The sequence below is a fragment of the Rhinolophus sinicus genome, chromosome 1, assembly GCF_057876585.1.
Source record: "Rhinolophus sinicus isolate RSI-liver-muscle chromosome 1, RSI-T2T, whole genome shotgun sequence".
Classification (NCBI taxonomy): Eukaryota; Metazoa; Chordata; class Mammalia; order Chiroptera; family Rhinolophidae; genus Rhinolophus; species Rhinolophus sinicus.
In genome coordinates, this window is record NC_142501.1 from 205,569,622 (window position 1) to 205,593,069 (window position 23,448).

General features: G+C 42.9%; 1 protein-coding gene across 1 annotated transcript in view; it reads left to right on the plus strand.

Annotated features, from left to right (window-relative positions):
* Window positions 1-3,480: 3,480 nt before the first annotated feature.
* Window positions 3,481-23,448, plus strand: part of TAPT1 (transmembrane anterior posterior transformation 1) — a 53,734-nt gene continuing 33,766 nt past the window's right edge. Inside the window, exons 1-3 of the mRNA XM_074321651.2 lie at window positions 3,481-3,759; window positions 13,749-13,879; window positions 22,367-22,485. Coding sequence (XP_074177752.2) covers window positions 3,564-3,759; window positions 13,749-13,879; window positions 22,367-22,485 — 446 coding nt within the window. The 5' untranslated portion in view covers window positions 3,481-3,563. The remainder of the gene's footprint in view (window positions 3,760-13,748; window positions 13,880-22,366; window positions 22,486-23,448) is intronic.

Genomic DNA, 23,448 nt, shown 5'->3' on the forward strand with positions numbered 1-23,448 from the left:
GGAGATTTCATTTTTTCCAGCTCCTACTATAGAATAGATATTGCCCCATTTACCAGTGAAAGACACTGAGGGCTAGAGTCTATAAGCTTCATACGATAATTTTCTGGAGGTTGAATCCATGGTTCATACACAATGAGTTCAATGTATTTTGTTTGGTTACCAAATCATAATTATCAAATCTTTACTAAAATATGAAGTTATTCAATTTATTTTTTTAAATTGTGTATACTACTCACCAAATTTTCATACTTTTAAAAAATATTTGGTGCTTTGCTATTTTCAAAACACATGTTAGATATTACAATCAAAAGGTACAAGAATATACTTAATTAAGAATACATGTCGTAATTTTACAAACTTAGTTGAATTTATATAATCATATTTATTATATTTCTATATTAAAATATAATTTTGAATATATGAATACCTTAACAAAACTTTCTTAACGCATTGAATTTTGTTTTTTGTTCTATGTTGTTTACACATAAGACTCTCATTCTCCTTCATCACTTTTCTCTATTGAAACTATTTCCCACCCATGGAGTATTTCTTTCAGTAGAAGCTAGTACAGTGACAGGCTGACAGCACACCACTCACTATTTGCTGAATTAATGTTTAAGTTGAATTACTATTAGCTCATTGTCATCTAAATCCTGTTTTTATCTTATAACTTAACTCAGAATGTTATTTGATGTCTCTTTAATGGTGAGGTTTGTTATGTTTTTGAAATATTCCTACTATTTCCTAATGGTGGTATTATAAATCTATGCCTCTACCTTTCTTTTTACAACTGATGTAAAGAACATTGTATCTTAACGGCTATTCATTTTCCTCAGAGAACTGCTGGTTCGTCTATGCTGTGTAACTCTTTCTTACCTTAAGATTATTTGGCACCTAATATTTTGAGGATTTCGAATATGGTAATTCCTCACTATCCACTAGGGATGGGTTCCAGGACCCCCTTGGATACCAAAATCCAAGGATGCTCAGTCACAAAATGGTGCAGGATTTGCATATAAACTACACACATCCTCCTGTGTACTTTAAATCATCTCTAGATTACTTGTGATACTTAATACAATGTAAATGCCATGTAAACAATTGTAATACTGTGCCATTTAGGAATCAATATTTCTGGATTTTTTTCAGTATTTTCAGTCTGAGGTTGGTTGAATCTGGGGATGCAGAACTGGTGGATATGAAGGGCCAACTTATTTGAAAATAATCTTTCCTAGATTCTGAATAACTTGCAATAGGTTGAATTAACTCAAAAGAAAACAACTTTTCACATCCAATAAGCAATCTGATGATCTAATCATCAATACCTATACAAGGGAATAGTGTTAATTGAAAAAAATTACTTATGTTAACATGTTTTAAAAATGTTTTCAGCATGTTGACTTCGTTATGGGTTTGTTTCATTGAATTGTTTCACCAAGTGTCATATAAAGTAATGTAGCTCCAGTGAAAAGACCCAGTTGACGAGAAACTACGAGCCCCTCAGCTTTCCCATGTCCACTTTGCTCCTCTTGCTCCCCGATACCTTCAGTAGCTGGCCTGGACCCCGCTGCTATCTTTCTCTCTTTGCAAATTATTTAAAAGGATAGACACAGCCTTTGGAACACAATGTCTTTCCACGGGCCTGACGTAGAAAATGAAGAAATCCATTCCTACAACTGGATGCCTGAAGAAACAGAAAGTCTGTTTTTTTTCCCTTCCAGATCCTGTGGCGTTAAAGGCAGGGGCAATAAGCCAATAAACTTGGTAAGACAGTAAATGGGAACTGACATAAATAAGCAATAAAACCCTACTTCCCTCTGGACAAACAATAAATAACAGAATGGGGGTGGTTTTACACTATAAAAGATTAGAGCATAGAATTTGAGCTGTAAGCAATGTTACAGGCCATAAAGTTGTCGGTGCCATTTGATTTTCAAAATAATACTTAAGATTTGCCCAGAGCATTTGTTTTTGATGGATTAAGGTTCAGTTTTGACCAAGTATAACCCACACAGAGAATTTCATGGAGGAGGTTGGTGACAGGAATGTTTGGAAACGTAATCCTGTGAAACGTTCCGTTTTATGAAGGATGAGGATTTTCCAAAGGTATGGTTCCTTTTTTCAAGGGCTAGTTGAGGGTTAGTTCCCAGCTGTGGGGCTCAGTCCATCTTGGTCCCTCACCACTGCTTCCTGCCCTGTGGTCAGACTGTCAGGTGGCTGTTCTCAGCATGCTGCCCAAACAGCCACTGATTTAAACTTGCTGCCAGTTTGCAACCGTATACTCACTAGTGTCAAGAAACACTCAGGGTCTTTTAATGAATCAACACGAGCTCGGTTTTGCCTTATGCAGCTTCTTCACATCTGGTTCTCAAGTTTAGGTCTAGGGAAGTTTCTAGGGAGGAATTACAGTTTTCCTTTTGTTAATCAAAAGGGCAACAGAGGGACAGGTGAGTTCTGAAGTTGGCATTCGAGAAACTGACATGCCACGGTTCGCCTAACTGGAGCACGCAGCAAATACGTGGAAAGCAGGTGACAAAGGTCCCGGGGCCGTCCCCATCACTTCTGCTATACCAGTGGCAAGCGGTCTCGACACCGCGCTCGGTGCCTGTGCCGGTGCCGGTGCCGGTGCCGAGTCACACGCCAGAGCTGCAAAGGATAGTCCGCCCCAAGGAAAGTGGACGCCCAGCTGATGGAGCAAGGGCCGCGACGGCCAAGAGCCTTATCCTAACTCTAAATCCGAAGGGCAGTCTAATTATGTCCGCTGGTGCGTTAAAAGCATAAAGCATCCTGCCTCTTGGGCTGGGTCCCTGAGGCCTGTAGCTTCCCTCCGCGCCCCCACCTGTTGGGGAGCATCCCCGAGATCATTCTTGCCCAAGTGCTTGGGAAACAGTCAGCGGAAACCCAGAGGCCAGGGAATGTGACAGGCGACCATAAACATGCAGAAGAGATGGAGCCCAAATAGCGGACATATGGGGCCGGGCCTGGCGGGGGTCGGGGATCTGGAGCCCGGCCCTCGCCGCCGCGGCCGCGCGGGCGGTGCCAAGGCCGAGCCGGCGGCGCCGACGCACTCCGGGCACCGAGCCTGCAAAAAGGGCCCCGGGCGGGCGGCTGGACAGCTCGCAGACCGCGGGCAGCAGGCGCAGCGGCCGCCTCCCCAGGGCTCCTTCGGCGACCCTCCGCCCGCCGCAGCTGCCGCGCCCGGCCAGCTCCCGCCCGGCCCCGGCCCCGAGCCCCGGAGGCGCGCGCTCTCCCCAGCCGCGCGGCCCGACTGCATGGAGCCCGGCGCGGGGCCCCGACCCGCGGAGCCCGCCTTGGTGCGGGAAGCCGCCGCGCGCCACGGCGAGGTCAGGAAGAAGATGGCGGCGGCCGCGGCGGCCTCTCACGCGCCGCTGACGCCAATGGCGCGCGCCGGCCGACGGGCCGCGGACGGCAGCGGCGGCGGCGGCAGCGGCGGCCTGGGCTCCGGGGAGGGGCGGGGCGAAGCCGGGAGGGGGCCGGCCGGAGGCGGAGGCCGCGCCGGAGTCTGGAGGGAGGCGGCGGCGATAGTTTGTTCTGCTCGGAACATGGCGGGCGTCGGCGACGCGGCCGCCCCGGGAGAAGGCAGCGGGGGCGGCGCGGACGGCCGGGAGCGGGACGGCCGTGGCCAGGCGGAGCAGCCGGGCGGCAGCGGTCACGGGTCCCCGCCGACACCTCAGCACACGGAGACGCTGGGCTTCTACGAGAGCGACCGGCGGCGGGAGCGGCGCTGCAGCCGCGCAGGTGAGGCGGGCGGGCGGCGCTAGGCCGCGGCTTGGCGGCGGGGGCCGTGGGACTGCGGGCAGCCCGGGCTGCGGGCGCGCGGGGGGGTTGCGGCTCCGGAGGCTCCCGCGACTCCGCGGGCGCTGACAGTTCCTCGGGCGGCGTCTGCGCGGGCACCGAGATCCCCGCGGCGCACAGCCGGCTGGGTGGGTCTCCGAGCGAGGGCTGCGGCCCGGGAAGTTCCTCCCCAGGTCCCTGCACTGCTGTCGAGAGGTCCTTTAAAAAGCCCCCGGGCGCATCCTACGCCCCGGTAACGTGGGCGAGCATCTGCCCTGTCTCAGGGAGCTCACAATTGACACGCTCAAGGCTGATTTCATTATCTTCATGCCAAGGTGACTTTTGTTGTGCATTTTAAGCGAACTTGAGCGGTAGAAACCTGTTAACTTGCTCTGCACAGTGTTTTCCGCTGCCGCAGCTAACAATGTGGTCATGACCGTGAAGTTCAGTACTTTTGCCCAGAACAGAAATATTTAGCACTCTTCAAAATGTTACCTGTGAACTTTTCCCATACTGGAACTTATGCCCCTTAAAAAAAGAAAAATGGCTGCAGAAGGAAACATGCACTTGTGAAACCTTTCAATGACTGGTTTTAAGCGTATTGTTATAATACCGTTTCTTTCAGCTATAGGATTTTTTGTTTTTAAAGCAGTTTTTAAAATTGCATTTGTGTTTATGTTGCAGTTGTATATTAGGCTTAAAAGAAAAAGGAAGCGTTTTCGTTGAATACAGAGTGATCGCAACATTTTAATTCTTACATAATTCTAAGTTTTGAAAAACAACCAAAGCATAATCCCAGTAAATTTCTAACCCCCCAAAATTGCTTCTGGTGCACAGTTAAGGGCTGTATTAGCCGTTGTTTTCTGCAGTTCATGCAAATGTTTAAGTCATGAGGTTTACTGCATCATTGATCATGCTGGGCTATTGAAAATGTAGAAGTGCTTCAGTGCCCCAGTGCTGATCAGGTGAGATCCTGAGTGATTTGCTAATTCACAAAACTAGACATAGTTTGGTTTTAACAAAGTCCGTATCTTTGAAAAAAGTACAGACTGTGCCTCGTTCTTTTGCAATTAACCACTTAAAAATTCTCAACTCTGGTTTAGTTGTCAGTTAAACGCTTGCAAGAGTATTTACTTTCTGAATTGGCAAAGTATTAAATCACTGAGCTGTCTGTTTGCTCACTTTAGACTTGAATATTAAAAGCACTGTGTTGCAAATAGAAACAAATGTGGCCAGATGTCACTGTAATTTCTTTAAAATATTGTTATTTCTTTAAAATATTTCTTGAGTTTCAGGAAAGCCAACATTTTTATCAAAAGCTGTTTGTTTGTTTGTTTGTTTGTTTTGCATGCACAGAGAATGAAGTTGTCAGGAGCCTTTTGATGAGCTCGGTTGTTGGCTCCTGGGGTAATCCTTAACACCCTTTCCCTGACCCTTCCCAGAGGGGTCTGGATCCCCGGTACTGTGGACTTAACCCAGACTTCATCACACCACTCATGCATTCTTTTCTTCATCAACATGGGTTACTGAGCAGGCTTTACTTAACATATTCGAAGCTGGACTTTTAACCTATAGTTGCAAAAAGTCGTTATCAGGGAGACAGACTCGTCCAGCTCTGATTGTCAGCTCTGATTGTCGGAGTAGTCCTCATTGTTTCCCCAGTTCCATCAGTTATCTATGAGGAGAGATGACAGTGTCGCACTTGGGGATCAGGACTTAGGTGAGAATCCCAGGAACAAGCTGGAGTTACCAGCCAGTGTTGTTCCATCTGGGCCTTTACCAGGTATCTGTCTCTGCTCCGCTCGTCACACGACTCTTGCCACTGCTGGTGCCCACTCTCCACCTGATGCCTCGCTGGTCAGAGACGTCCTCCCTGGAGATTAGAATTCTGTTGGCCCTTAAGCTCCCCTGCTGCTCAGTGACTTCTGTGTTCACCCTGACCCTCCAGCACTGCTCCCCTCCACTGCTCTCTGACCTTTCCTTCCTCTTCTGTCCAGAATTTAGAAAACTGTCCTTGGGGCTGGCCTAGGGGATTCAGAGGACCTTTGAGTGGCACCACCTAGGGTCATGTGAGAAGCATTTCTCCCTGAATCAACTGTCTTACCAGACTAGGTACTTGCACTTACAGTGTTACTAGTTGTTTTTTATGTTCTGGTACTGCCTCTGATACTCTAGTCCCCTTCCCCAAATTAGGGCAGCCTATGTCTTTCCTTTAGTGTCATGGTGGCCTAATCATCAGTTAGTTCCATTGTTCTCGATATCATTTCTCCCAAGGAATTTAGGGCTCTGATACATGTTTGTTGGCTTCTTGTAAGAGCCTAGGATTCTGTGAATGGATATGCAGATTAGGTGCTTATCCAAACCCTCCCCACCAGAGTGAATAATTCAAAACATAGTGTTTGAGGTTCATGTTTTTGTTCGTACTTGTCCTTGTGCATTTATATGTTTAGCAAATATATATGAATATTAGTTTGTGTACATACAGCTGTCTATACCATACACATGTATCTACATCAAGCGTCAGCTTTCCTTTTGTTTCTCTTTTCAAATTCTTCTAAGCATTCGGTTCTCTGAACTTCCTTTTTGACTTATATGTTGCCTGGCAGTGGACTGAAACTTTTCTCACGTGCTAGTACTTACACCATAACGTAGTTAGAAGTTTTTACCCCGCTCATCATTCTTGTTGTCGTTCTCTCTCTCAGAATGGTCAGTGTGCATTCCTCTGTTTCTTTTGTGGTCACTGGTCCTGGATTCTGGTTGTAGTGGTCATCAGGAACTGCGGATTCTTCTCATCTGTCTCTATCCCTACTCTTAATTAAAAATACTACCGACTTCTTTTGTAGTATTTTTGACATAAGACCAGATAATAAGTACATCTTACCATGTTTTTGTGCTTGTTCCCCACTTGGACTCATCTGGAAAAGTTCTCAGTGGGAGAGTGTCTGTGGAGCCATAGTCCCGTTTAGGATCTAGGTCTAGCAAGTCAACCTTGGACTGAGAATTAGGCAATCTGTTCTTGGCTCAGTTCGGTTGTTGATTTGCTTTGTAGACTCTGTTTGCTTAGACTGCTTGCCTAATCCACTTGGCTCTGTTTCATAACTCCAAGACCAGATACGTAGTATCTGAAGTATCTAAGTTGGCTGTCGGGACTCTGGAGACCTAACAGTAGAAGACTTGGTGTAAAATACGAGTAAGGGTAACACCTACTGGTGAGGACGAAACAATACCTGTATAATTCGTACATATATTGGAGTATGCCTAGGGGAGGGGAGTGCTTGGAAAACAAGAGCCTGAGTAAGGTATGGCTCGACAGGTTATTTCTGGCTGTAGCCATACCCTGGGCCCATTTTTTCCCTCAAGAAGTGTAGACTTCACTTCTACAGCGTAAGCTTGTTATCCATCTCTTTTGCTTCTCTTCTCTTCCTTTACCCATTTTAGACCTCTTGTTTACCTCCGATAAGAGTGAGCAGAGGCAGGGAGAAAGACTGAAACCCAGAAAAACCAACGGATCTCTTTTTTATCAATTCCCACAAAAGATTTCGAGTGAGGGAAAGGTTTTAACTGTTCGTGTTCTCTATGTCCTATATTTTGTGTAATTGAAAACTTAAGTTCTTCTTACAAATAAAGTGTTTTTATTAAAATATGTTTTCATTTAACCAGTTCTCATTCTCCATAGGATCTCTTACATGGTTACCCCTGTGGACCCGAACTTAACCTAATGGGTGATTAGAGGCTGTGATTCTGAAATTAATGCTAAAGGGTCCATAATTAACTTCTCATTTATAAAGAAAAATAAGAATAAAACTGGCTGGGAAATTACTTGGAGTAACCACAACCCTGATACAGATAAAGTAAAATTAGATTCTCTTCTGAAAACTTTTAAAATTCTCACTTGCTTTACCCAACTAGTACATGTAACCTAAACAAGCAGTGAAAAGGTATTCATTTTGATCTTTGACCAGTTCAATATCTTGGCTTTTTTAAATGTTTAACTTCAGCCTAATCTACCCTCCAAACTTCTGCCCGAGCAGCTCATTTGTGGCCCGGTTTGGGGAATGCTTGCATAAAAGAGAGCTTGGAAAAGACTATATAACATTGACTGTCAGAATAATGATATTATAAATTTATGACTATTTTAGCTACTCTGCTAAAGTAATGAGTCCGTAAATGAGATTATTTGTAAATAATTTGAGGGTCTTAAAAACTTGAATGGTACCTTTACTACATTTGAGTTGAGAAGGCAGAATTGTTGCATTGATTCCTGGTTGGCTTTGTATAAGGGTTTGCCTCTATATTGTGTCATAAACTTACAGTTAGTGTTTTAGCATAACCTTAGTAAAGTTTGTTAAAAATTTTATGTCATTTAAGACCATGGAGATTTGCTTGTTTCTTTATATTTTCCTAACAGTTAACCAATATTACTTTCCAATTTTTTTAATGGTCAGTGCTATTTTAAGAAAGATATATTTAGACATACTACTGAACATATAAATATATTTGTGATTACTCATTACTTTTAATTAATTCTTTTTTGTCCTGGCTTCTTATTTCTAAAGCAAGCTATCTTAGTAGGTAATTAAACATGATATTTCTTCTTTTAGGGATGAGGAAGAAACAATTTATTCTATACTTTTTCTCAATTTAAGATGCTGGATCACAGAGCATTTCTCGTAGGAGATGAATATTGATTAAAAATACTGTGGAGGAATTGATTTGGATTTATGATTGGTATTATCTTCCTTATATTAAATATTCACAATTGGCAGAACTTAGTTCTTCTAATGTAGAAACACTTGTTTATATTATAATTAAATAGTAAAATATTTTTGTTTTCAAAAGACTTACTGAATGATATTTCTTTTTGGTGAGAATTGGATAAATGAACTAAAATTGGTTGACATCTAAAAAGTCAATGTTTAGAAAATAAAAATTTTAATTATTTTATTTTGGAAAAGAATTTGCTCTTTAAATATAAAGACACATGTTTGGCATAACCAATGGGAGAGACTCATTTGCTCAGAAGGAATGGAAAAGTTAAGGTACACTTAGCTAGCAGAATTCTCGAAGAATTGTACCCATGGGTAAAAGAACAGTAGCCTTCCTAAATAATTGGTCAGGCAGCTATACCCAGTGTCACAGGACAAGTAAGTTCAGGTAAGTCTGTAGAATGCTGGCGAACAGTGTTTAAAACAACAAAAGCAAACACACACACTGAAACAGCTGCACTTTGGGACAGAAGATTAAGGAGCATCCTGCAAAATGTATCCGCAGTCCCGGAAAGGTGGGCGTGGAAATGACAAAGCAGCAGGGGAGGCAGCCCACTCCCCTAACTCAGTGTGACCCAGAGGGCTGTGTCTGTGTCATGGGTTGAAGCCAGAGTAGCGCTAGGTAATCTCTGTAAGATTGTCAGGTGATGGATGATAATTATGGTGTAGAGGAGAGCACGCTGGACTTGGAGTTCAGAGATCTGGGTTCTACTCCCAGTGTACCCCTTTTCAGTGACATTGGACCAGGCTCTTAACCTCTGTGAGCCTCAGTTTCTTCACTTGCGAAATGTGTACACCATTATCTGCTCTCTTTATCTCTCAGAATTGTGAGAATTTTATGAAGTAGTGTGTGCAAGACCTTTGTAAACGGTCTCTTACCCTAAAGGGAGAGGATCCTAATTCCTTAAGCAAGGCAAGTCTCCAGGAGGGTGGAAGGAGGAAGGAAGACAAAGCTTTGGAAATATTTCACCCCATGAAGCTTGGTTCTTTTGTTAGTATTGCTTTCCTGTATCTTCTAAACCATTCCCTAGCCCATTTCTGTGGTGTTAATTGTAGGCACACACTACCCTTAGACTGAGAACTCTGGGGGCTGGACATTGAGAGGATTTGGATGCGTTATACCTGCTTTCAGAAAGCTCAGGCTGGTGAGGGAGCCAACTAGAGTTAAAGTGTAACTTCAAGCAAACCCAGGGTGCCATGGGAGCACACAGAAGGGAGGTGGGGAGGGTTCCAGTTTTCCAGAAAGAGCAGTGGCCGGTTTACAAAAGCACTTGATGTAATGATAGTCAAAATAATCTAGTGCCAAAAGCACACACTGCATCGTGGCACCCCCGCCCTCTTAGGGGTGCAGGTTCAGGTGCCTGTTGGGTCACCCTTTACCGTCTCAGACACACACACTTGAGGGGTAGACTGCTGGATTTTGAATTCTGGCTCTACTGCTTGCCTCCTCTGTGACCTTGGAGGCCTTAACCTGTCTGTGCCTTGGTGTCTTCATCTACAGAACGGGCGTAACAGTAGAACCTGTCGCACAGTTACGAGAGCTGTGCACTCAAAACATGTTTTTATCATTTGATTTTTAAGTGCTTGCTTTTAAACTCTCTGTTGTGGAATGTAAACTGGTGTTTATAACTACTGCATATTTAGAGGTGGAATCCTAACACCCCCGTTTTTTATTTATAATATAGTTAAAACACCTTCGTAGGTTTATAGTGTAAAACTTTTTCTTTTAATAGAAAGTGAGTTACTTAGGTCATATAGTTTGTGAAACATACTTATTTGTCGTGTTAGCTGTCATCCATGGAAACAGGATACAGAAGTAGCATCAATAAATGTTAGGTAACCACCCACAGAACTGGTTAATACTACAGATCTTGTGAAATTAATAGTAAGTTGTTCAAGACATGGTGTCTCGGTTCGCGGTCTTCCCCTGCTTTCATGTAAATCCCCTCAGTCCCTCAGCCATCCTATGTGGAAGGCAAGCAGGGAGCAGGCGGGACAAACCGCGCTAAGCCTCGGTTTCTCTTCTGTGAAACAGATCTGTGGCTTGAGAAGGTCCTAGGGCTGATGTGTGCCTGCTGGTGCCAGGGCCCCTTCTGATGGCTGATCCCGTGCTTGTCTTGTGGGTCATAACAAAACTCTTATTATGATAAAAGCTCGGTCATCTGCTGTCATCAGGGAAAACACCATTGTGGAGGATACTTTCTAAATAAACAAGAGTATAGCTATCTTAACCTTTGGATTATGCTTTTTTAGATTTAAAATTGTGTGATAACCTGTTTCTGTATCTCCGTAACATGGCTGACATACTAGCAGGCTGCCCAAGTCCTCTGCCACACTTCCTGGGGGCAGTGCGAGCGTCCCCTCCCTGCACCCCAGGGCACTCCCAGGCTGTGACTTTATCATGCACCCCACTCTCTTAGGGGTGCAGATTCAGGTGCCTGTTGGGTCACCCTTGACAGTCTCTTAAACACACACACAGAGAAGAGGCCCCTTGTCTTCAATGGCTGGTGAACCCAGCGAGGCACCAGGAGCTTTTCACTCTCTCCGCTGGCTCCCCAGTCTCGGACAATTCTCTCTGTCTCTGTTCTTGAGAATCTGGTATTTTCTGCCTTTGCTACTTCTGACTTCTGATTTTATTTTTGTTCTCTCTCTGCCACACTCTTCTCTATGATTATTCTTCCTCTTCTCTGATCCGCACATTATTTTAGCAAACATTTGTTGAGCACTTATTATGTACTATGCCCCTAAGACGCAAAAGTAAAGGCGAAAACGAGACAAGAAAATGGGTGCAGTAGGACGCAGGGAAGCACGGGCGAGGGTGAGGCTGTGGGAACCGAGTCGGGGAGGATGGGTTTGCCTGGAACAGGTGGGGACGTCTTCGCAGAGCAGGCCGTGTCTGTGCATGTTCACCTGTGGAAAACTGGAACGGAATTCTCGGGCCCACGAACAGTGTGAACCGACTGGCATGTTTGCAGGAAATGAAAAGTAGTGTAACAAGAGGTTTGTGATCTAGAGCTTCAGAAGAGGCAGGTGTGGCGCGACCGGAAAGGTGGCCAGGGGCCGAGCTCTAGGGGATGTGGTCCTCACTGCTGAGGTGTACGGCCTGCCCTGGAGCTAACGAGGAGTCCTGCAGGCTGTCCATGGCTGGTGTGTGGGCGTGCTGACTCTGCCAGGCCAGGCCAGGACCGAGGGGGGAAGACTGGGAGAAGGCCACCAGGCAGGAAGCTGCAGAGAGAGGGTGAGGGCCCCATGAAGGTGGAGTATAGACAGGAGAGGGAAACTTTCAGTGTCGCAGAGCAAGAATCAGTAGGGCTTGGTGAGAGGACAGAGGCATCGTCAGAATCCGCCCTGAGCTGCTAGTGTAGAACTTTCTGGTGATGCTGTGAGCTAGTCAGGGCTGCAGGGAGTGGGGAAGTTAGTGCGTTTAGTTTTGCACATTAAAAGCATCTGGGATTTCCAGGTGGAGTTGCCCAGGAGTCCGAGCTGAAGATACGGTGACTTTCAGATTTTGATGATGGTTAAAAACTTAGACTGTCCAAGGAGAGTATGTGTAGAAAAATAAAGGAAAGAAAAAGAAGGTAACTGAGGACACCTCAGAGAATGCCGCCTGAAGGGACAGCCAGCACGCTCGCTGCTGGAACTATGTTCCTTAGGGCTTGGTGTATAGAGCACCAAACCCGCAACAGCTTCAGGGTCAGGCGGAGGAGCAGGAGCTGCCAGAGACTTCGCACAGAAAAGTCGGCCACTGGAGAGAGAAGTGCCACTGGTGGAGGGGTGGCGGGAGGAATGGGGAAGCCGCGGGGCCAGATGCTGCTCAGGTTCTGGTGAGGTGACATTTGGGGCTCATGACTCAACTAGCGCCCTGGCATCGGTGAAAATGTGTGTGAGTGCGTCTTTTCTGCTTTCTGAGTGTCCCGTTACTTCTCAGCGGTTACATGAAGAATTGGTATTTATGGATCTCAGCGAATCAGAACATCCTTTCCTTTCTCACTGGAAACCTGACTGAACGGAGTATGAGTATAATGTTTGCGCCTTCACGGGTTTTGGCTGTTCTTGTTTGCTGCTCAAAAGGCTTTTCTTTCTCCCCTTCTAACAGCAGGTCTTGTCCTAGTTCTAGCCAGCCTACAACGCATTAGAAAGTTCCCCCCCAAGATGTGCCTCAGTGGTATGCTGATTATTTTGAGCTAAAGCAACCAAGACTCTCTGGGCTTGAGAGAAACTTCTGCACCTCCCACTCCCCTCCCCCCAACTATCTAGAAGAATTTAAATTAGGGGCCTGGCCTATGATAAGAGTTACTCAGAAATAACTTCTTATCTACCTACATCGCAGGGCAAACTAATAATTCCTGAACAGGTGCTCTTTCTGCAGCGACCTTCTGAAGCCTCAAGGTGCCTAACCTCGTCCCTTGCTCAGAATGTCATGTATCCCTCATTTTCCCTTTCTGTCTCTGAACCTCTCATGTATGTGGGGTCTCTGACTCCATATGTGCACTGTCCCCAAACATATGTAGGGATTTGAGTTCGGTCATTTTCTCTAGTGACTGTCTTATGCGCGTTTGATTATTAGACTAGCCCGAAGGAGAACCTCGAGGGTAGAGGAAAGTTTCTTCCCCCACCCACACGATTATTAGCATCATGTTGGTAGTCCTTCATCTAAGGAAATGGCGTGATTTAGACACCTTTGCAGAGCTTCTGTGAGGCTGAAGATGTTGCACAGTATCCTTGTATGTACTTCACCCAGGATAGTTCTTAGACTGAAGCAATGCCTGTTAGGTGACTTGGCTGCCTTTAAAAAAAAAATTATACACACACACTAAACACTCTCTCAAACACACACCCGTTTTATGTATCCTTGCTACATACCCTTCTTACCTGCATTCGTGGTCCTGTATCACCTGTAAGACCCAGTACTAGGCTCTCACTAAACACTTTTCTGACTACTCTGGCTCATAGTAATTGTCCTTTCTGTATTCCTCTGGAATTTTCAGTTTATACCACACACACAGAGCAGCAATTTTCTCAAGAGTCTTTGGTGATGATTTGCGTGTCGTCACTTCTGGGCACAGAATTATAGATTACTTTGTTTTACTGTTGTTTTATATATGTGTTACCTGTGGCCCCAGCTAGCATGGAAGTTCCTTGATAAATACTGTTCTTTTTGTTTTGTGTCATTTTCTTTTCCTGTAGAGCTTTCATTGTTGAGGTTCCTCAGTGCTGAACTAACAAGAGGGTACTTCCTTGAACATAATGAGGCCAAGTATACAGAAAGAAGAGAAAGAGTATACACTTGTATGCGAATACCAAGAGAATTGGAAAAGGTACTTTTTTTTTTCTATTACCAGACATTATTTTAAAAGTTATGTCAATGTGTTAATTATTTAAAAAAAAAAAAGTATGAAAAGCCTGAGTTGAGCTTTTAAAATATTGGAAATAATGTGATCATAAATAAATACGTTGGTAAAGTAGGAATTCCCATACAGGAATAGACTTTAAAGAGTATATTTTTAGTGTAAGATCCAATGGTTCTGAACTTTGCTTATTATTAAACTTAACGTATTTCCTTTTATGTCCCATCCAAATAATTTTTTCCAAGGACTTAATCTCCACTTACTCCTTTAGTTCTCTTCAGTTTTGTTTTACCAAATGCAGTTTCTTTGTCCATTCAGCATGATAAATTATTTAATTTTAGCTTCTTTTAAGGTTTCAGTTTCTCAGAAAGCTCTCATATTTAAAAACATAAATGACAATCTCTTCAAAGAAAAAAAAACTCACTTTACCTTCATCACAGAAAACGTTACATTATAGGGTAAGCATAGTTATAACAGCACTAAAATTTTTACACGCCGTATTCCGTGATTGTCTCACTCTGTCAAGGCCAGTCAGGTAGGACAGGAAGGCCGCTCTTTTTCCTTTGCATTGCTAGGGTTTGTGACTAAGCAATACCAAAATTTCTTCCTAGACAGAAATAATTAAGAAATAATTCAGGTTTAGCTATATTAAACTATGTCTTCATACTTTTATAGTAACATGAAACAATATTTCTATCACTTCCTTGGAATTGTACTTTCTATCAGAGTGGCTTTCAGAAGAGTTGTTGGTTTGCTTTATCAGTGTATTATAATGACAAGAGGTGTGGAAGACAGAAGTAAGGATCTAGCTGGTTTGGCTGGTGTGCTTCCTTTTTTTGACAATCCATCAGTTTGGTAGGAGAAAGAGAGTTGGATTTAGAGTGACAACTTGAAAAATGTTGCATTACATAGGTTATTGGTGGCGTGCCCCGTGCTGAAGTTTTAGGAAGTTGGGTGTAGTAATTTATGTGGTAGGGTGAGGTGTAGAGAGCTGGGGAGCAAGCAAGGATTCTGGGAGAGAACAAATGTGAGGGGGCAGCCATTTGTCGCCTTTGTCAGGATCACTGAATATGCTGGGTTCTCACTGCGTTGTTGCTTTTCTTGCTTTTCTAGCGAGTTCTAGGGTTCTGAGGAGCCAGGGGCCTGGTAGATGAGAAGGGAGGAGGAGGAGGAGGAGGAGTGTGTGTGGCGCCCTCTGCAGCAACCCTCCTCCAATGCAGCACTGCCTTCGTTTTGTGTGTTGGAATGTATTTAAGATTTTGTTGCGGGGTTGGGTCATGTTTCTTCTGCTTGAAAAAAAAAATAATAATAATAATTCTTGTGTCTTTCTTAAAACACTTTTAACTTGCTTTGCAAAGTTCACTTTTTCTTCCAATAATAAGCCATGAGATGGATGTGTGGCCTGTGTTCCTGGATAGGACAATGCCAGCCACATGCAGTTTTTACTTACCTGGTCTGTACAGAGGAATTTTTTTCTTCCACCTGTCTGAGCAGTTCTGGACTCCCATTTTTCTCTAGGGAGAACACAGAGGGATTTGCCTGCAGCGCACAGCCAGACTAGGGACACACCCAGGGGACTGCTTCAAAGCGGGGAGGTGTCTGTGTGACCCCTTTTATTACTCCTCTTGTGGCAGAAATAATGAGCCTGGCATCCCCTCATAATTCCGTCACCTCATCACAGGCAGGTTCAATACGCATGTCCTTCTCTTTATTAGTCACATCGAAATAACAAGCAAGCTTCTGAGTAGATTTCTCACAGAAACTTGTAAGCATTTTATGTTTGTTATGGTGAGTATTAAGTTGTCTTCTGGGGAAAATGGCCACAGGTCTTGATAAGACTTAAGTATAAATTCATGTTTTTCAAATGATGGTCCATTATGGGACCATTGATGGGTAACCCGTAAGGTAAGTTGCCAAGTAAGACGTCTTTTTCAAAGAAAAGAATAGAGAAAGTATTAGAGAGCGTTGCCTGTACTAAGGGTAAGTGTTTTTTCATGGAACTTCGGTTTCATTTGTACGTATGTAAAATGTGTAATGTCAGAAAACTTGCATTAACACTGCTCACACGCAGTTGTAATAATTTTCTAATTCTGTTGCCCTTAAGAGAGGCTTTTGGCTTTAGGCCTATTTAGGGAAATTTGATTTAGTCTCTTAGAACAGTACTTTCAGAAGCTTTATTGCTTAAAATGTGTGACAGGATTTGGAGCAATTTCTTCTAAACTTCTAAGACTAAGTGCAACATAGAGGAAAGGAGAGGTAGATTTCAGTTGAATTATAGGCTTACATGTCTCTGATAACAGCATGAATTCACTCTGATACTCGGAGGCCTTTATTTCATATGCGTGGGGTTTTGCTCTCATTGTCAGAGTTGGGGGGCCAGAGATTCATCGAAATTGTTCTTGTAGGTTTGCTTTGTGTTTACACTGTCTATTCTATTAGATGGTACCTTACTCGTTGTTCTTGTGTTTTGGTGAACGTTATATTTTCACCTACCCTTTTGAGGAAGAGAAATTTGATAATTAAAGAGTACTTCTGCAAGCGTTGCAAATACTATAAAACATGTAACGAGTGTTCATACTCTAAAGTCAAGAGAAAGGTCAACTTAATATCTGTTACTGAACCTGTTTACTGATGTAAATGAATCCCAGGTATCCACAGGCTAGTTTTGTCATCTGTGTGAACCCAAAACTTCAGGCAATAGTAAAGAAATGCTTATTATAGTCATTTCTAAAATTGTCTAATGTATTTAAATGCTAATTTAGGGAAGTACCGATCACTTAGTCACATATTTACTTATTTTCTCCATTTTTGTCTTAAATACTTACTGTGTTCCTGGTAGTTGTGTATTGTGGAAGTACAGAGCTAAACATAAGACTTGAGATAGTAACAGCAAGTTGATGAGAAAAAGAGATAGATTTTGTATGTACATTGTAGGGCATATGTGTGTGTGTCTGGGGGGTGGTTATGCTAGAAAGATCCATATGGGAAATTGTTAGGTACGTACAAGAACGGACAGTACACTGGTAAGATAGGTTGGATCCAGGGTGCTTTTTGTGGTTAGGATCAGGAGTTTAGACTAGCTTCGGGAGGAAACTATTAAAATATATTTCTTAGGGATACTTTAGCTGTGTATGTAACAGAATACCTCACAGCGGCTTAAATAAGATTTTGTTAAAACAAGTCTAGAAGGAGAGCTCATTGTTGCAGCAGATTCATGAAGCCGGCAGGGACCCAGTCCTTTTTGTCTGTCTATTTGGCCATCGTTGGCACATGGGCAATTTGGTGCTCTTGCTCATTGCCTTTTAATAGAAAGATGACAGCTACAACCTCAGGCATTACGTCTGCCATGTAATCAGAAAAAAGAGGAGATGGCCAGTGCCACCTTTTTGACTGTCCCTTTTATAAACAATTGAAAACTTTCCCAGCATACTTCCTTCTGCTTCTGTCTTCTTTGCCAACCTGAGTTATATAGCCATCCCCAGCTGCATGGCCAACAAGGACGGTGAGTATTCCTATGCTTTTCCAACAAAAGGACAAACAGATCGAGAATGGTCATTGGGTTAGCCATCCCCAAGCTGTGCTTCCGAATAGTATAACAGTGTTCAATGTGGATTGGAAATAAGAGAAGCAAGAAAATCTCAGAAACTTTCCATGTGCGTGATCTTTCTTCAAATTAAAATCAATTGATCGATTGATTTACCTCTGCGTGTTTCTTATGTCAGATGTAGGTTGTAATTACTAGGAAGTCTTTAACAAAATTATGTCTTTTCTGTGGTTACATGTTTATGTAACCTTATCTATCACAGAAGTTAAAACTAAAATGAAAACACATTTTTGAATTTTCTTTACTTTGTAATTCTATGCTTTTCGGCAATCCTATATTTCAGTTACCATGTTTTGTACATTATAGTTATTTAATACATTTCAAAAAAAATTGAATTCAACTGATTAGTCTTAAATGGAACTATTTAGTTGCCTGGAAAATCTAGTGACTTTATATTTTTAAGCTTTAAATTTGTCAGGTTGAAGAGATACATGTTGCTATAGGTATAGAATTAATTATTTTTAGGCATAGACTATTGCTATTATTGAAAGAGAGAAAGGGTACTGTCACACAGTGGAAGATTTGGGGTCAAGATTCAGTACCCTTAGCTTCTCATCTCAGGTCTGCAGGTAATAGCCCTGTGGCCTGATCAAGGCCATGAGCCTTCTTTGGCTTTGACTTTCTTCATCTAAGATTAGACGGGTGGACTAGGTCATCTCCAGTGTGCTGAATCCCTGACTGGGTCAGTTTGCCTACACGCAACGGGAATAGGAGTGAATGGAAAGATTCACAGAAAGGGAAAGGTTCCATGTCTGGTTGAGGACCTTAGCTGTGCTCGTTTGAGGATCGGAGGGGTAGCATTCAGGACAAATCATTTAAGAAGTTCCTTTCAAAATAATGAACTTAATCAAAGTGTCACATGAAGCTTCCAAGTGACACTTAAAGAAGGACAGGAGATTGTTGTATTTCTCAAAAGGAAAACAGTGGCATATGACGGTTTCATTACTTTCTAGTCACACCTTGTATATTTCTGGAAATTTTCGTTAGACGTTACTTAAGACTGCTTGTTATGGTTATTTGGTCCGAATAAAAAGGAAAAAGTAATTGCCTATTTTGTCAAGGTGTCGTACAAATTATCTGAAGGTGTGAAAGTACACATTATTCTCATTAGTGATATATAGCAAAGCTTTTAATTCTGAATAACACATTTTCAAAGCTAAGAGTAAATCTAAATATGAAATTTTTATGCCTTTTGTAAGTTTGATTTATTAAATGCCTATTATTTCTGCATTTTTTTATGATGGTAGGCAAACTGGCTAAAAAGATGAGTTAGCACAAAGAAAATTACGTTAACCCCTTTGTCTAGTAAAAATAGTGAGTGAGATCTTTTTGTTCCGCTCAGACTGCTTCAAAGATGGTAGGGTCTTGGGTCAGACAGACCTGGGCTCGAAAGCCAGTTCCTCCCTCTGACCTACTGCTCTGGGCAAACATTCAGCGTCCAGAGCTGTGGTTTCCTCTTGTATTGAGCAGGGATGATTAGAAACTACCTCAAGGAGCTGTGAGGAGGATGAGGTAGTCAGCACTTACCACTGGCTTGGAGGGCCACAAGCATCGGGGATATTCTTTGCACAGCCCTTTCAGACTCCTGGGTCGCCGTGCAAAGTAAATGAGATAGATAGCTATTCCCTTACAGCTTCCGCGAGGGTGCCAGGCTGTCCTTACCCTGTGTGTGCTGCTTTACCTCCTTCGAGGAGGGATGAATCTTGTTTACGTTTTGAGGAAATTTTCTCATTTTCGTTTGTAAAGAATTTAAAATGCTGTATCTTACGAGAAAGTGTAACATTCTAACAATAGGTACAGTAGTTGGGTCACTTTTCCACATTTCCAAACCCTGGGAGGCATTTCTTTTGCTTGTGTGTTGTGTATTCTCACACCCACAAATGCCTTCTTTCCACCCGGTTGAAATTTATCAGATCTCAGTCACCTGTTTTCTTTCCATTTTAATGTCGAGGCCTATTGTATTGATAGAGTGCAGTGTGGGAAGATGATTGTGTTCCCTCTGAGTTTATTGGGCTGGTTTCAAATGTGAAGGGGCAGGCGCATTAGACTTTAGTTCCTAGTGTTTACCATAAATAATACTCGCGCAGATTCCTCTAAGCCAAAGAAAGGCGCCTGTCCTTCTCTTCTTCATAATTCTCTTTTCTCCTCTGTGCTCTCGAGAGCCCATGCTTCCTGCTCCTGGAGAGCTTCCTTCACCGTCCCTGCCGCCCCCAGCTCCCACCCACCCCTCCGGTGCCCAGTCCACCGTCTCCACGTGGCAGTGGTCCTCCACTTCTCGGATGTCGTTAGGGATGTCTTCTTCTGTGGAGCTTCTTCTAAATCTCCCCAAGCTGCTCCCTCCCTGCATCCTTAGTTCTGTCAGCACTGTTACCACGGCTTCAACCTTCTTTATGTACCTGCTGGTGTCTCTGCTGAAACTTGACTGAGCTTACTGAGGGCAGGACACCATCCTTGTGTCCTGCCTGGCTTTGTGCCCCCTGGACTGATCATGTGACATGGCTCATGTTAACAGCGTCGTGGACATAGGATGAATGAGTATTGTGTGCATCCCGGTGTAAGGTCGCAGGAAAGACAGCTGCTTACGCCCCTTCGCAGCATGCTGCATACACACTGAAACACCTCCTGGGACTGTCGGGTTGCTGGCAGTTCCTGCCTTTGGAGTGGAACAGTCCACCAGCAAACACAGAAAGGTTTCTCAGTGACCAGTGACAGGAGACAAATAAATAATGACCACTAGCTTTACGTGGACTGTGTTCAGTCTTCTGCTACACTCCGTTGTGTGTAAGTGTGTAAAACAAGGAAACAGACTCAAACCAACTGCTGGCGACAGACAGAATGACTCATTCTGAGCAGCTATCATGGGAAGACTGAAAACGTCATCTGCGACACATGACGATAGTTTAACATTGTACCAGGTGTGCTCGAAAAATATGGTGAATGTTTAAATAAAAAAAATTATTACAGTAAAAGACACATTGCCATTAATCCCCTTCAAAATGCTCGCCCTTGCTTTGAACACACGTATCTCATTGTTCTTGACACTTTCTGCAGCAGTTCTAGAAGTCCTCTTTCATAAGTGTCTTTACTTCATCCTCCATCTTGACAACGCTCCGTGTCACACATCACTTCTGGTTCGGCAATTTCTGTCAAATAATAACATTACGGTGTGTCCTCATCCACTTTATTCACTGGATCTGGCACCGTGAAACTTTTGGCTCTTCCCCAAAGTCAAAATGACCATGAAAGGTAAGCATTTTGACTCGATGCAGGACATTGAGGCAGCCACAACAGTGCAACTAAAGACACAAAAGAGGACTTCCAGAACTGCTTCAGAAAGTGGCAAGAACAATGGGATAAGTGTGTTTGAAGTGAGGGGGAGTATTTTGAGGGGGATTAATGGCAATGTTTTTTACTGTAATAATTGTTTTTATTTACACATTCACTGTAGTTTTCGATCATACCTTGTACTTTAATTGTTGTTCATGATGACCCTAAAAAAATTATTAGGGTCTCTGCATTCTGAATATATGTATATGAGAAATACATTTTTGAGGCATCTTGCAAAAATTAATGTGTCCTTTCTTTTAAAGGTGTGCTATTAGTTTGCTAAGGCAGCTATAACGAAGTACCACAGATGGGGTGGCTTAAAATCACAGCTCTGGAGGCTGGAAGTCTTAAGATCAAGGCATCAGCAGAGCTGATTTCTTCTGAAGCCTCTCTCTTTGGCTTGTAGGTGGCCGTCTTCTCCGTTTTTGTTTCATCTTCCTTCTGTCTGTCTCTGTATCCGAATTTCCCCTTCTAGTAAGGACACCAATCATACTGGATTAGGGTCCACTCTAATAAACTCATTTTTAACTGAATTACCTCTTGAAAGACCCCATCTCCAAATACAGTCACATTCTGAGGTGCGGGGAGGGGTTAGGACTTCAACATGAATTGGGGGTGGGGGTGCAATTCTGCTTGTTAACTGTGGATTTTAACTATTTAATATATCATACACGTATGCAGGACAGTTTATTGACTAAGGATACATGGGGTGTTATGTGTGAGGGAGGGCATATACATCATACCAGGCTCGTGTGTCAAACGTACAGGAAGTCACCGCTCTTACAATTACAGAGTTTGGTCACATGGGTGTGGCTACTTCTCCAAGCCACCAAGACTCCACCCTCCTTCTATGAAGTATAGTCGTACATTTAACGGGTGAAAATGTATAATGTTACAAAAAATAGGAAGGATGTGGTAAGGACGCAAGAAAGGGGGAGAGAGACAAACATTAGCAGCTACTCCTGCAATTAAGAATAACGTCTTCTGAACATAGCTAGTTGAAGTGCACATGAAATTGTCTTAAAAATAATCATCAATTTAGATATTTTAACATAAAGAAACAGTATTTTAATACAATGTGTATTTCAATATTTCCCAGTCATGAAACACTGTGAAAAAGAGGAAATAGCAAAATTATACAGAGTAAAAGTTAGAGTTAAGAGTTTTATCCAAAGGTTTTCTATACTATCTTTAAAATTTGAGGAAGTACTCAGAAAGCCATGGCAGACGTTGCATAGCTCTGGTTAAGGGCAACTTGTCTTTTGAGTAATCGACTTCTATAGGTGGTAAACCAAAGACTCTAGAAGAAGAAGTACAGGTTTATACTTTAAAAAAAGGATTTTTCATTAAAATATGGCTAATATACACAAGTAGGATTATTAACTTGTTATTCTCATAACTAAGTTATGACAAATGAATTTCCCACAAAGTTTAGAAATTCCTTGTTTAAAATTTTCATGTATAATTATTTAAAGAATATTTATTTTATATTTTGTTTCGTTTTCTTCTCTCCTTTTAAAATCCAGCTCATGGTTTTTGGAATCTTTCTGTGCCTGGATGCATTTCTATATGTGTTCACCCTGCTTCCTTTACGAGTTTTCCTGGCACTATTCCGGCTCTTCACTCTGCCTTGCTATGGCTTAAGGTAAGTTGAAGATCATGAACTATTTTAAGTTAAATTATTTTTACTGCTTGTAGTTGTTAAACTACATAATCACTTGGATAGGTTTTTCAGAATAGGGATAATTCATATACTTTCATTCACATTTTGGTCTTTAATGCATACACTAATGTTCTTTATCTTTGTAATGAATAGAATATAATATGTTTATATAATATTTGTACTTTGAATATGTGTATTCATTTTCTGAATGATTTTGAACCAGAGCCTTGCTTTGGCCAGTAAGTGAACGTTATTAACACAGGAGGCTGTGTACAGGGAGAGTAGGAAGGGCCTAGGACCTGAGAGTCAAAGACCTCGTTGCCACTGCGCCACCTCACCCTGCACCGTTATTTTCTGCAAGTCCCTTGGCCACCTGGGCATCAAGACTGGGTTCTAGGCTGGGAGATGGGGATGAGTGGGTGGTCTCAATCTACTAGGGAGTCCTTACTACAGGGGTTTCTCCTGCACCCTGTTTGAGAATCACTTTTTAGTGGCCTAGGGAGCCTTAGTAGCTGATTACAGGTGAGACTCCCGCTGATTTGTGAGAGGGGAAAACTCTCGAAGACTCTTGTCCCGAATGGGAAGGATCAGACAGCCCGAACCAACATGGATTAGCTGGTGAGCTGTGGGCCGCTACTTGAGTTCTTGAAGCCTGTTTCCCCATCAGTAAAAAAGGGGATACTGAGAACCTAGCATCTTTTACCGCAGAGATGGGGAGGAGTAAATAGAATACCCAGCGTAATGCCTGGTTCACAGTAGTCCAGAACAAATACTAATTTCCTTCCGTTTTTGCTCCACCAAAACTAGGAACAGTACGATGAAAATGTTAAGCTTACATGAATCTTGATGTGTTATTGGTCCTGAGGTTAGAAGAAGTTTCGATGTTACGGTTTTCTTTCTTTGTGTAGTTATGTCGACATGTCTCCACTCCGTGTAGTCACTCGC